At 45.8% G+C, this 14,956-nt stretch overlaps 1 protein-coding gene across 2 annotated transcripts in view; it reads left to right on the top strand.

Moving 5' to 3' along the window:
* Window positions 1-14,956, top strand: part of nell2a (neural EGFL like 2a) — a 54,355-nt gene that overhangs the window by 8,988 nt on the left and 30,411 nt on the right. The window contains exons 4-12 of one of the 2 annotated variants that reach the window (XM_047033690.1): window positions 1,430-1,603; window positions 2,026-2,122; window positions 4,274-4,346; window positions 4,718-4,800; window positions 5,078-5,206; window positions 6,307-6,412; window positions 8,658-8,749; window positions 10,685-10,790; window positions 11,405-11,533. In XM_047033690.1, the coding sequence (XP_046889646.1) occupies window positions 1,430-1,603; window positions 2,026-2,122; window positions 4,274-4,346; window positions 4,718-4,800; window positions 5,078-5,206; window positions 6,307-6,412; window positions 8,658-8,749; window positions 10,685-10,790; window positions 11,405-11,533 (989 nt within the window). The remainder of the gene's footprint in view (window positions 1-1,429; window positions 1,604-2,025; window positions 2,123-4,273; window positions 4,347-4,717; window positions 4,801-5,077; window positions 5,207-6,306; window positions 6,413-8,657; window positions 8,750-10,684; window positions 10,791-11,404; window positions 11,534-14,956) is intronic. The other variant, XM_047033691.1, reaches the window with a different exon arrangement.

The following is a 14,956-nucleotide window of genomic DNA, read 5'->3' as shown; positions in this document are numbered from 1 at the left end:
ACCCTTCCTCCTACAAACAGTGCATAAAAAAGAAGAAAATCAAGGATCAGAAGTGCATACCATAGTTCTAGCAGTATTTTCAAGGGACGATCTGCATTTACAAGCCACACCACAAAGTAACTACATCTCAGCTGCCAGGCACAGCGAACAAAAAAAGTATGAAATGCTAGTCAGAACAGTATGGGTAGGAGGACCTAGATTTCTCAAAATAATTGTCTGATCAGAAAAGAAAAGGCTGCGCGCACACTTATCTGGACTACAAGGTTGTAGTTTAGCAGCCTAGTTTAGTAGCCTACTGAATTGACATTGTCTTTTATATATGTGAAGGTCTTTAACATGAGTTGATGGTACTATATCATTGTGCTTTTGTAATCTTTAGGGCTTAACATGTTTGCAGATAAGCAAACCGACTAAGCCGCAATGTATACTGACAAAGCAAATCACTCTGTGCAAACAATTTATTCATAGTTTGTCATCCATCCCAAAATGTACGCCCCATAATCGTGAACAGAAAAATGATTAGACTTTTAGCATACTGATATGCTTTCCATTAGCAAGCTAGCTGTCGCTGCCAAAGAGATCAGACTAGCAATCTGAACACTGTATAATGTGTTGATTGAACTGTGTACATTAAAGTCAGTGTGCAGAACAGGCCTCACAGCGACGCTAATGACTTTTCTCACTACTGATTAGCCTAGCTGAGCGAGACTTCCCATGCAAGAAAGAAAGCTCAGTTTAATTTCTAAATGTTTAGGATATTTCGTTTTGGCACCACTGGATCTGTGCAGCCAGTGGGATCTTTCGAATTGGAGTGGAGTTGAAGTCGTTAGATTTAGTTTGTAGATAAATCAGGTCTGCTGAAACACTTGAAGTGGCAGTTTTTTCTTTCTCTTCAGAGCAGTGCTTTCCAGCAAGTGTCTGTGTAGCGAAATAAGCCTTCTTTAAGAGTGTGGTTGATGGCTGTATTGGCTGCTCTATTAACGGCATGTCATCAAGGTGAATCTGTGCACTGCAAAGAAAGAAGCGCAGCCGTGTCTTGCTCCTCACACATGTTGATTGCGGATGCTGTTGAGTGCCGTGCATGGGTTTACGATGCATGTTTATGTGATTGGATCTGGGAATGGGGCGCTAATCTACTGGGTTTGTTGTTGTAATGTATGATGTCAAGAATTGAGTAATGAATGTGTTTTCTAATTTAGTACTCGATGAGGACGATCTAGATTTCACGAAAGGGTTCAAGTCTGCCCGTAGGCAAATGAGTTTGTGTGTGTCGGCGTGGATGCGTGTGCTTGTTGGGGGGGGGGGGGGGGGTATGGAAGGGTGGGTGTGTGTGAGTATTTCTGTTGACGTGTGTGTGGTATTGTAGGGAGGGTGTGTGTGTGTGTGCCCGTGAGATTGTCTCTCGTGACCGTGTGTGTTTCCTCGGCAGGTTTCTGGAGCTGGAGAGCAGTGGCCAGCGTAGCGAGGTGCGTCTGCACTACCGCACCAAAGGTCAGCAGCCGCGCACAGAGGTGTTCCCCTACAGCCTGGCGGACGGCCAGTGGCACAAGGTCTCGGTGGCCGTCAGCGCCTCCCACGTCATACTTCACGTGGACTGCAACAGGTAGACCCACCTTCAGGACTCGCAGCAGCTACTTGTTCAGTCGGGTCCCCTTGGTTTACAGCAGGGGGTGGGCAATCCTGGTCCTTGGGGGCCACCGTCCTGTCATGTTTGAGACTTGACAGGACAGTTTCCCTGCGCCTGTTTGAAACAGCACACCTGTTTCAATTGAATGGGTTGTTATGAAGCTCTGTGGAAGCTAGGTAATGACCATTTATTTGAATCATGTGTGTTGGAGCAGGGAAACATCTAAAACATGCAGGACAGTGGCCCCTGAGGACCAGGACTGCCCACCCTGCACAGGATACACCAAATATGGCCTGCTTTGTCAACTCCATTTATAGTCATGGATTGTGTTGGTGATGGTGTGTGTGTGTTTATGTGCATTTAGGTTGTGCTGACTGGATTTTGTGGTTTGTGTTAAGGATCTATGAGAGAGTGGTTGAAATCCCCTATATGGACATGCCAGAGGACACTTCCTTCTGGCTGGGACAAAGGAACAGCGCACATGGCTTCTTCAAGGTAAACATCATACCTCCATCTTGGATTTACATTTGGAAATTATATATATTTGTAATTATTCAGATCATTTAAAGGACAATACAGGTCTTGGGTCTTGGGAAACGTTTGCTGACAATTAGAATCCAGCTCTGTTTGTTTTCCCCCCAACCTTTATTTACAATCGCTCTGAATTTAATTCCATACATTAATCAAGACTTCCTATTGAATTTATAGTTTCTCTACTCACCACAGCTATAGGCATTTTGTGTGTGTGTATACTGTTCCTCCCCTACTCTGCTGTCAAGCACCCTGTTATTACCCCTCCAGGCCCTTTCACAACACTGATTTGGGAGAAATCATTAAACACCCCAGACTGCTCATTAAACATGGCTCATTGTTTATCAGAGCTCAACACTTATACTGTCTAACCCTTGTGTAATCCACTCTCTCTCCTTTTTTCACTGTCTCTCTCTCTCTCTCTCTCTCTCTCTCTCTCTCTCTCTCTCTCTCTCTCTCTCTCTCTCTCTCTCTCTCTCGTTCTCTCTCTCTCTTTCACACACACACACACACACACACATGCACGCACACACATACACACACACTCATACACCCTTCCCAGGAGGATAAGTTAGAGTGTAATGTCAGCTTATTGGCTCTTACCTGTTTTAACCAGGCCTGATGGTGCTGTGTGTGCATGCTGTCCTCTGAGAAACTAGATCTTGCGTGTGTGTGTGTGTGTATGCTGTACATGGGTTAGCGGTTTGTGTGTGTGTGCGTGCATGTGTCGCTCCCGGCTGTTGAATTTCCTCAGCGTTAATTGGCAGTTGAATGAAGACTCTGAGGTCAGCCACTAATCTTGACGTGTCCCAGCATCCCCCCCCCCCCATCCCCCCCCCCCTCTGAAGGTCTGATTAGTGCGCAGGAGATGCATCTCCCCTATAGATACCTCCTTCATTAGCGCTCTCACATTCCTCTCCTCTTTGTTAGCCCAGGCTTTGTTTAGAGGCATGACAAATGCTGCCATAGCGTTGACAGCAAAGTATTTTACCCAATGAAACCAAGTGGAAATGTCCACTACGAAGAACAATACTTTATCTTTCTGTTGACAGAAGATGCCATATGCCGAGGTAATGGTTGCCAACATTCAGTTTTGTCTGATTGCTTGTATAGACGTGGATTTGGTTGGACAGAGAAGCTAGCTAGAGTCATAATTTCTCTATTTCTGGTATGCATCCTAACTCAACTTTTACAGAATTTAACATGGTAAAACATCCAATCTAATGTTTTCTTGAGTCTGCTGAGTGACATGTTTAACAAACACAACTCATGCTGTGTCCCATTCTACCACTGTCATCATGAGAAATTGGGAAATCTGTTTCAGGGGATTTGAATTTATGGCCAGTAAATTGAAGTAGCAAGACAATTTAAAAAACAATTTCTCATCAGTTGCACGGCTCCACTTCAGTAAGGGGAATAAATGCACTCAAGGAGAGAAACAGGCCAGGTTTCCATGGCGACTGAGTGTCTGTGTGTGTGTTTTGGACACAGGGCGATCAAATTAAGAGACCCATAAATCAAATGGAATCTCTATCCCTGGTTACGCTTATCAAAATGAATCGGGAGAAAACAGAAATTGCTATTACATTCATGACTCCTACATCATTGGTTCACTTTACAATGGATTGGTGTTCAATTATCCTAGTCAGCAGCAAACCACCACCTGTCCATGGAATATTATAACTGAGAATATACTTGTCACTGGAACAAGAATTTACTCTGACAGTCAAGTTTATGAAATATTATTGAACTCATAATGTGTGAGTGTGTGTGTGGATGTGTGGAGGGGAAATACGATGTGGTTGGTGTGTGTGTTTATTAGTGTGTGTGTGCATGATGTTTGAGTATTACTCATGTGTTTTCCTCTTCATTTCCTACCTCTGCTCCTTCGCCCGCGGATTTATGTAACACTTTACACAGGGGTAACAGTAGCTTTATGCTCTGAACCCAGTGCTAGCAGGTGGTTTATGTAACACTGCACACAGTCGGAACAGCTCTGCAGTCTCTTATTTCAGGGTGCTCTCTTCGATCAAGCACAATACACAGTCAGCGATGTTCTCTCCGTACCCTAATCATGTGTGTGTGTGTGCGTGTGTATCCTGTCTCTGTCCACAGGGAGTGATGCAGGATGTTCAGATACTGGTGATGCCTCAGGGATACATCTCTCAGTGTCCAGACCTCAACAGGAGTGAGTCAGCGTGTCCACAGTTCCAGTACCTTCATCTGAACTGTCTCGCATCATGCACCTAGACCCCATGCTACTATTTGCCACCTGTTACCCCCTCATAAAAAATGTTGGACAAAAATGTCAGTTTTGGACATCACTTTTGTTGTTTTACATTTTATTTTTGCAAAGAAAGCCTACACCGGCTATTACCCTCCTCCACTCAATAGTCACCGAATGAGGAGAGGAACATTATGGAACTGGGAGTGCATGCTGGTGCAGGCGAACCTGTGAACTGTTAGCACGTATGCTAATACGCTAGCACCCTATGGTGTGAAACTCATTACAACATAGAGCTAAACTGTTTATTTACAGTACATCCACTTTTCTTTTAGCCTGCCCTACTTGTAACGACTTCCATGGTCTGGTTCAGAAGATCATGGAGCTGCAGGATATCCTGGCCAAGACCTCCAACAAGGTAGACCCTTGTAGCACCTGGTCCTTGTATAGGAAGCGAGTTGGAATCCATACATGAATTGCTCATTTACATGCTAATTAAACATGCTAGCTCTGTACATAGATAGGAATGTAGTCTTCAGTCCCAAGTATTACACAGCATTTGAAAACACTTGAGTACGAGTATGCGGTGCTTCGAATACATGGAGATGAGTGATGAGCACTGCTCTTGGCCAACTCTCTGTTCTCCTCTCCCCCCCCCCCCCCCCCCAACGCCTTTGTTTCTGGGGTGCGAGCAGCTGTCCAGGGCGGAGGAGAAGATGAATGGGCTGGACGGCTGCTATTGTGAGAGGACCTGCAACGTGAGGGGGACCGTCTACAGGGAGGACGAGGCCTGGACAGATGGCTGCAGGAACTGCACATGCACGGTGGGATATACACGTGTGTATGTGTGTGTGTGTGTGTGTGTAGTGTCATGCGTGTGAGGGGCCTCTGCTCTTTCTCAGTGTGTGTGTTTGTGTGTGTAGTGTCATGCATGTAATAGGGGGCTTCTACTCTTTCTGTGTGTGTGTGTGTGTTTGTGTGCGTTTGTAACTGTAGCACAGTGTGCCTTTGTGTGCACTCGCTCGATGCTCCCATTGTAACCCTGCCATTGTTTTGTTCCTCAAGTGGTGCTTAGGTAGTGGTAACACTGGGCAGCAGGGGAGTATGTGGAGGATGGACGAGCGGGGAGGGAGAGTTTGGCCATTGTGGATGGCTTATGTTCTCATTATTCTATTGGGTTAGATGCTGGTTGCCCCGGAAACTGTATAGAACCAAGGCACAGCGACCGGGATTAGACAGATCAACAGTTCCTGGAAAGAACGTGGAGACCTTAGGGGACCTTCCTCTCCACCTAGTGTGAATAATCACCAGAGGGAGCCCTGATTGGTGCGTTAAGTTTGCACCACCGCAAGCCAACAGCCTCCCTCCCCTCCCCCGTCACTCCATAGCACCCCCAACATCTGATCCTCCCCTCTGAACGGCAAACAATCCACCAATAAAATGGCTTTGTGCACCACCAGGCAAGGTGCGACGAGAGAAAATCGCATATCTCGCACTACATTTCACCTAATTACTCCTGACAGACGATGATAATTATCGTCTTGGATTCGTTCCGGCTGCTCATCCAATGAAATTGCGCTGATCATTGGTGTGTCGCGAGACTGAGACCAGCTGCAGCTTCACAATTAGACGGGGTGTGTTCTTTACCTTCTGCGTGCCAATTAGCCGCAACCTTTTTGATTCAAAGGTCATGCATTAAGATGTTATCAATTATGCGGATCAGTCACATGCCATGTACCACCACAGCAGATCCCAGTGGAGGGCAGAGCCCATGGAGAGACTGCTAACAAAACTGCAGGGCAGTGCAGATAGGAGACCCGCGTGTCTCTCTCCACATTACTCCTCTGACCTCTACTGCTGTACAAAGTGTAGTGTGTCATTCTGCTTCCTGGGATTTGCCGTGACTCCCTGTGTTTGTCCGCAGCAGAATGGCACGGTGCAGTGTGAGAGCATCTCCTGCCCTCCTCCTCAGTGCCCGGCGGGCACAGCTCCTGCCTACGTGAAGGGCGCCTGCTGCAAGGAGTGTCAGCGTGAGTACCTTAACCTCACTCCCCCTCACACACACACACACTCACATGCACACACACAGACACACGTGGTCAGTAGGTACACACGCAAACACACGCACAGACATGTGGGTTTCAGTACACATACACACACGGACACGTACGTACATTACACACACACACACACACACACACTCATAATTGTATTTCAGTGTACACACGCACACCACACACATTCTGTCAAATAGCCGATGTTTACACTCCCCCACGCGCACAGACACGCAAACACTCACTCACACACGCCCCAGAGACAGGCACAAACACGCGCACACACTTACACACGTACACACGCGCCCCAGAGACAAGCACAGCACGCCTCCACAAGGGCTGCCTGACAACTGACCATGGCTTGCCGTTGCTAAGTTACATCCCAGCTCGCCCCCCTGAGAAGGCCATCCTCCTGCATATACATGGACCAATCAATTATTCATCAGCTTGCTTCAACACACAGATGGCTCCCACTGACACTAATGGGAAACAGAAATGTGGGGTTGCAGGATGTGAGACAAACCAGTTCCTGTTTACAGTAGGCTATACGGGCTGCCCTGTAAGCTCATCCTCAAAGGATGGAGTGGGAGGTTTTTTGTTTCTTTTCTTCCAGAAAAGTTTGGAAATAAATAAAAAAAATAAAAAAAACAGTCTTATCAGAGAAGTTAAGAGCACCACCTAAAAGCACAAAGTAAAACCGCTGGCTGATGGAACAGGATTGCGTCTGGCTATGTGGAACGTGAAACATAAAGATAAATGTCCATAGGCTTTATTTTATCAATAGTCGTTTAGCAAGGATGTGTTGCTCTCAGATAAATAATTCTGTTTCATCTGGTATCTCCCCAGTAGTGTGGAGACAGGGCTTTCTTCTGTCCGACTGCAAGCACAGAGCAGAATCCTTATTACCCACCTCTCTGCAGGATGTAACACGGTGCATTTCAGCTCTGTTGCCTTTTCAATATAAAAACGGATTTCAAAAGATATTAGCTTTTCTCACCTCGACTTTTCTCTTATATTGACTCAAATGACCTTGAAAGTGAAAGTCGTGTTCGAAAGCAAAAATGTTAACGCACCGACTGAACCTCCACCATACATACTAAAAGCACTAGTCCATAGCAGGTTTGTAGCACTTTTATTCTTGTTAATGAAGCCCAACGTATATTTTTTAAGTGCTGTGCTATCTCCAGTCCCTATGTGTAAATGTATACCAATTCACTAGAAACTCCCACACATGACATCATCGCACTCACAAGCTGTTCTCTGAGACACTGATACACTGTCCAACATGCACACTTCACAGTAGACATAGTTTAACTCTCGAGAGTTCTCCATTAGCTTCAGAAGCTAATCAGCCCGCGTAAACATGTCATACCCAAGGGTTGCACAGCAGCACAGGGCTTTAACGTAATCCGTTGTTTTGTTACATAAACATAAACAAGTGGTGGGTAATCTCCTTCTAACTCCAAACCCCTGTGTGTCTGTGTTCACTTATCTTGCTGAGGTAGACAAACACGGGGCTAATTACTCACACTTCGCTTTTGGAGAGAAGCTGTGCTGCAAAAACACTACACTCCGAATGAGAACGTTATCTGTTCCTAGCGTACCCCCTCCCACAGGATGGAGCTCTGTTGGTTAGATGTTTGTTGAGCTCTGCTTTAAACGGCACTTCATTTTTGTGTTTTTTTCCGTCTTCGTTTACTTATTTCCCCCCCCAAGTTAGGAATTTGCATTTTTATAGGTAGATGACACATGGCCGGATGTTAAGTGCCATTTTTAGAGCCTCTGTTAATCACTGGGAAAACTGAGTAACAGCTCTGAGTGTGACAGCAAACTGACACATTTAATATGATTGAGTTTTGCTGCCTTTTCGGCAAATGTTCGCCTTTCTGTCGGACACCCAAGGTGTGACATTGCGGTGTCCCCAATGTGGTTGTTTTTCAAAGAGAGCCCTCCTGCTGTTGAGCCTCCGTCTAGTTCTGGAGGATCTAGACTCCCTCGTCGTCTGTGTTTCTCAAACCACAGCAGAGAAAGGCTGTTAAAGTACAAGGACTCATGTTTGAATGCACGTGTGTGTGTGTGTAGCCTACATGACACACGGCTGCGTGATCTTTTTGTTTGTGTAACTACTGTATGTATGTGTGTGAGAGTGTTTTCATATGCATGTTCCTTTTTGTGTATAACTGGTGTGTGTGTGTGTGTGTGTGTGCGTGTGTATCTCCAGCTGTGTGTGAGTTTAGTAAGATAGAGCTTGTGGAGGGGGATCAGAATGCCGTTCGTGACGCTGCTGGCCGGTGCCAGCTGTTTGAATGCAGGGTAAGTACAATGACACTTCAACTCTTTAAACGTAGAAACTTTCTTTTACAAAAGAGACTTGGCAGACCTTTTAACCACTTCCAAGATGCAGTCATAAAATAACAGAGAGAAACCTAGTACCTCAGGAAATGTCTGTTTCATGTTGTGTGACAGCTCACTCAGTAGTCATTCCTCTAGTGTAGATCTGTTCCTCCAGCCCAAATCCTACCCGAATGACCCTGAATTCCAAGAATTCAATGAAAGCTAACTTTATTTTTCTAATTTGTCAACATTCTCATATCAACAAGATGTTTGGGAACATGTATATCAGACATATCAGAGATATTTCCAAAACGTCTATCCCAAGCCCTTATGTACACTGCTGTATGTCCTAAAGAGTGTAGGACAGCTGTGTGCTGTGGTTACAACGTACACACGCACACACACACACACAGACACACACACACACCTGCCGACGCAGGCCCACCTGCCTGCCACCAGACAGAGTCTGGGAGATCAAAGCAGCCGGGACGAGAAGCGATCTCAGTCATCGTGGTCCTTCACACTCACATGCTGAGCATCCTGACAGCTGCTTGTCAAGCTCTGATCATCTGTCTCCGGGCAGGGGGGAGGAGAGAGATGGCGGAAAGAGGGTGGAGGTAGTAGGGAGAAGGGAGGAGGACATCAGATAAGAGGACAATGTTCAGCTAAGCCTTGGTGGTTCAGGGGGGTGGGGGAGAGGGAGGAGGGTGGTGCCGGTATTGAGAAAACAGACTCTGTTTTAATAGACTTTCGAAGACACTGCTATGGATGATGCCTATTAGGAGGGAAATGCTTCTGCACTATGCTAGGCAAAGTCCTAGTGAAATACTGGTCTTTGTCACTTCTGGGTGTCTGGTAGGGCTGGTGTGATTAAGGGAGACAAAATTGCCAGGCAACATTTTCAACAAGTGCCAGGTGTGCAATCGCTAAAGTCTTATGGCTTTGATGCATTATAACACATAATGAGCCTGAAGTCATAACATGCCAACAAACCCGTTGTCAAAACAAAGGTGTGGCATGAAAGTTTGAGTTAGGATGTGACCATGTGTAATATGTCCAAAGTGTACAATCTAAAGTGTGTACTATCTACACAGTGTGTACTATATAAATTGCATACTATCTACAGTTTGAACTATCTAGTGTACTATCTACAGTTTGAACTATCTAGTGTACTATCTACAGTTTGAACTATCTAGTGTACTATCTACAGTTTGAACTATCTAGTGTACTATCTATAGCAGGGGTGGGCAATCCTGGTCCTCAGGGGCCACTGTCCTGCATGTTTTAGAGGTTTCCCTGCACCAGCACTCCTGACCAGGATTGCCCACCCCTGATCTACAGCATGTAGCATTGCTATCTCTTTGGAGCTGCTTTGCAGAACCTGCTAATGATCATGAATACAATTGCCCTGGATGAGTCAACCTTACTCAAGTTTACACTGAATAGACGCATACACACATACACTCACACACACATACTGTATATATACACACACACACACCAAATACAGACAACCTTTCTGTTAGTCTATGTCTGTATTTGATGAGGGTGTAGGAGTTTTCACTCTCCATGATCTAAAGATAAGTAAGTAGTCAGAGTTACACTGTACAAGGCAGAGACAAGACAAAGGCTTCAGCCGTAGTTGAAGACATCATTTCTGTTGACCAGCAGCTATGCCACATTCACAAAAGTAAGTGTCGAGAGGAGAAGGAAGGAGAAACAGAGCATGGCACACAATAGAGTCGTAATTGCCTTCGTAATTACATCCAAGCCATATCAAATCAGGAGGAAACAGCGTCACTGCGCACAGGGATCGTGCGAGCGGGTGTGGTCGTGTACTCACGTGCGGGTCCTTTCGTGTGCGCGTCTGTGTGTGCACGTGCCGGAAACGTGTTTTTCCTTCTGTGTCACCAGGATCGTACCATGCACCGGGTGGTGGTGACGGGTCCCTGTCCGGAGCTCACATGCCCTGAGTCTGAGCACATCACTCTCACTGACAGGTGCTGCCAAGTCTGTAGAGGTGGGAGAAAAGCACACACCTACCTACACACGCACACACATTCCCACATACATGTACAAGAACACACACACACACCTAAATGCACACGCATACACACTTTGAATATCCTCCTTGTTATGAGACCACAAACAAGACAGCGTGTTCTCAGGATCTGTCCGATATATGACCTCTCGACCCTTTTCAACAGTCTTCCTGGAAATGGAATACCCCATTCCAGCCAGCCTCTACAACAATGTACTGAACATGTGGCTGTTTAGTCAACCGTTATACTTGATGGTCAATTGAGAGTGCATAGCAACAGTAACCATCTCACACTCACTCTTCAGTGCTGATGATCAAAGGCTGAGTTAACTTGTGTTGCTTGGCAATATACAATTAATGGGACTCCAAGGCTTGGTTAAACGTGTTAGTGTGTGCACTGCAGCTTGGCCTTCATTGACTCATCGACAGGGAAACCAAATAGAGATTGAAGGAAGATACGTCCTCAATGACGCTCTCTGCCCCAGAGACGCAAGCTAGCGCTAAGAGAAGTGGCTCGGCTTGTCTCAATCGCTGCTGCTGCTGCAGTCCAAGTGATCGTTTCCTCTCCCTTCCTTCTGTCCTGTCTCCTGTAGGTCATAACTTCTGTGCTGAGAGCCACAGCTGTTTCGAACACTCGGACTGTGTGAACCTGGAGGCTGGAGCCCGCTGCAGCTGCAAAGACGGCTTCCGCCCGCTCCGCGATGACAATGCCTACTGTGAAGGTACAGTAGGATTTTCAAACCTAACACAGTTTCTCGAACTCTGTTCATCTTTGAGCTTTGCACTGTGGCTGAAGGTCTCATCTATTTTTAGCTGTCAGCTCCAGTCAAAGGGGTGGGTCACAGTATGGTGGGGGTAGTCGAAATGTAATTTGATTTTGGGAAGGTAGGCGTGCTGTGACATAGAACGTCCCTGAGCGTTTTTCTCATTCATATCCCTCGTATGCTGTTGGTCCATCAAGTCAACCCTAACCCTAACCCTAACCCAAGTCTTTGTTACCCGGTTGAATTCTCGATTTCTCTGCGAGTGAGTGAAATTTTGTAAGCAGAATCCCATCGCGAGTACTGTAATTCATCACCTAGCTGAGCATTTATATTGCTGATTGCTGAAACACGGTGTGACTGATCGTCTCATCCTTGTTCTCCTACAAAACCCGTCACGACTGTGTCCCTGTGTTGACGGCCGTCCACTTTGGCGGATTGAAAAACCTGCGGCGACACTCGGAGATCGTTTCACTTGGCCTGCAATAAGTGAATCGACGAGTTAGCGAATCGAGGTTGTCCTCACAACTCTCACCACACATCCTGCAGAGCTTTTCACTTCATGAAAGCTCCCGTCCTCTCGAAGCACTGACGCAATGTAGACACCAATCAGCAGTGCTAATCATTTCCCACCCGCGTACCTCAACTTCTGCGCATCATTAAAATTACAGCCTCCTGGTAAAGATGAAAGCTTGCTCCTCTAGCTTTTCGCCATCTTGTTGGCAGCACACGGGAAATAAGCCATCAAAAGTCCCCCCCGCCCCCTCCCCTCCCTCTCTTCCCTGCTCTGCTCGTAACTCCGGCCGTACGCTCGCCCTACTTTATCTATGTTTGATGCATTTCCTCTGATGACTTGCCTGTCACCTTCGCCAAAAACACGGGGACGTCATCTGCTGTGGGTTTCATCTCTGACACCGCCTCGCTAACTAAGTGACTCACGTGTGCCTCCACGCTGTCATTTTGAACCCACCCAATAAGAAACAGTTTGCCAGGTAATGAAGCTATCTCGGGAAATCTTGCCTTATTGAAGATGCTATCGGTTTTCCACTTGCTCTCTGGAATGAATGGGAGGTTTGAGGTTGTGGGTGTTGCTGTATGCTGGCTTCACAGCTTCATTCGCAGGCTCATAGTCAGTGACCTTGGTACAGTATACTTTCTGTTAAAAAGATCACTGACGGGCTCTTTCAAGCGCTACTCATCAATACCCGACAGACTTCAGAATCAAAGAAACTCCATTGCTCTTAGAACCCATTATCGTCTATTTGTATGAAAGTCCAAACCTGTCTACACAAAGACAAGACAAGAGAAGAAAAAAAACTCACGAAAGGGGAACATGTTTTCATCTCAAGTTTGGAATTGATTCAGTTTGAGACGCTCACACAGTTGGATTTTTGATTGAAGACGTTCAATCGCTCAGCGACTCGCATCTCTCTTTTGGTGTTTGTCCCTGTTGTGGTAGCATCTTGTTAGCAAGGACATGTTTGGAAAAGCTGTGTTTTGATTGTTGAACCGAGTAACCATCCCATAATAACAGAGGTGCTCGCATCAAAGCAGACAGTCTTCAGTTTCTGGCACAAGCACTCCACGACAGAGCTATTCATCTCAAGAGCCAGGCTAGGTCTCAGGAAATTGAACGTGTGTGTGAGAGAGTGCTGTGGGCTCCCTATTTGTGTGTGTGTGTTTGTGTGTGTGTGTGTGTGTGTGTGTGTGTGTGTGTGGAGAAAGAGATTGAGAGGTTTGCATCTAAAACTGCAGAGGGGACTTGAAATGGACTCACTTTGCTGATGCGTTTCTCACAAAGGCAATTGATTGTTTTGGGGCGAGAGGTGGAAGCGTCTGGAAATAATTTACACTTGGAGTGTGTGGTCTTTCCCAAATAGTTGTATCAAGTATCACACAGGGATGGGAGAACGTTTGTGCTGGCGGTAATAACTTGGATCGAGGAACACCTTTCAGCAGCTGAGAGCATCAAAAGATCTAAATTGTCTACTTCTGATTCTCGGTGAGTTTCTGTATACGAGAAGAAGGGGACAAACAACAACAAACATACATACACATTGACACACTCCCTAATCCACTGCACCAACGATGTGTTACTGAATACTGTAGCTCTTTAAAAGAGTCCTAGGTCAGAGATGTGCCAGAAATAGCCTATGAGATCATTTTGGTGTAAATTTTTCATCGGAGCAGTGGTAGGCAGAGACTCAGGAGGACGCTCTCCTCCTCCAGCCTGTGTGTGTGTATCCTCAGACATAAAATGAGCCAGATTCCTCTTTAGAAGCCAGTCAAGTTGAAGTCGTCCTCTTCTCCATCCCAGCTGTGTGGGTTTGCTATTATCTCCATTAGACAGAGAGGCGGTGTGTGTAGAACTAACAGCCTGTGTGTGTGGATGTGTGTGTATCTGTGTGTGTGTGTCCTGAGACAGAGAGGCGGTGTGTGTAGAACTAACAGCCTGTGTGTGTGGATGTGTGTGTTTGTATGTGTGTGTGTGTGTGTCCTGAGACAGAGAGGCGGTGTGTGTAGAACTAACAGCCTGTGTATGTGTGTGTGTATGTGTGTGTGTCCTGAGACAGAGAGAGGGTGTGTGTGGAATTGACAGCCTGTGTGTGTGTGCGTGTGTGTGTTGGTTGGTTGGTGTGTGCGCGTGTGTTCAGAGAGGGGGCGTGTGTGGAACTGACAGTCTGTGTGATTGGCGCTACATTGAACAGTCAGATTGGTGGAACGTGCTAAGGATCATGTCATTCTTCTTATTTTCCAGCTGGAGAGCATGCTTAAGGTCAGGCTTTCTTATTCTTTTGTAACTTTGTAACTTACCCTTTACTTTATTGCATTGCACTAGTTCAGAATAAATTTATTATAATCTTCTTTCTTTTATTTTTTTCTTTCGTTTTATGAATTGTCTGTAGTAGTGAGAGATTGGGGGCTTGACCTGGTTGGTTCAGAATAAAAACTAAACATGGAAGAAGAATAAGTCTAACTTTATAAACAATAGCAAACACTCTTACAAAGTCTAAAGTCAAGATACCACTTACAGCATGTACTATGATGTGCATTATTTACAGAAAATTTCAATATTTGATCTGTTAAGCAACTATCACATTCCTGTCAGGTATGAATCAGATAGCAGCAAGGTCCCAACTCTCCAGGTTCTCAGGTTTGGAGCATAAAGGGTTTTAAATGTCACTAGACAGAAGTTTTCCCAGAGATGACATTCTAATGTCAACAAGTCACACAGACAACTGTTTACCTCTCACAGAAGCAGTATTTGAACATATATGTAGTTGTGTTACACATTACTGTGTGTAATCATACATTGCACCCCAGGCGTGTGTGTATGTGTGGGTATGTGGGTACGCGTGTGTGCGCTTGCTCAGTGAGCTGTAT

This window comes from Hypomesus transpacificus, chromosome 14 (genome assembly GCF_021917145.1).
Source record: "Hypomesus transpacificus isolate Combined female chromosome 14, fHypTra1, whole genome shotgun sequence".
NCBI classification, from domain to species: domain Eukaryota; kingdom Metazoa; phylum Chordata; class Actinopteri; order Osmeriformes; family Osmeridae; genus Hypomesus; species Hypomesus transpacificus.
This window is presented reverse-complemented; position numbering and strand designations above follow the sequence as displayed.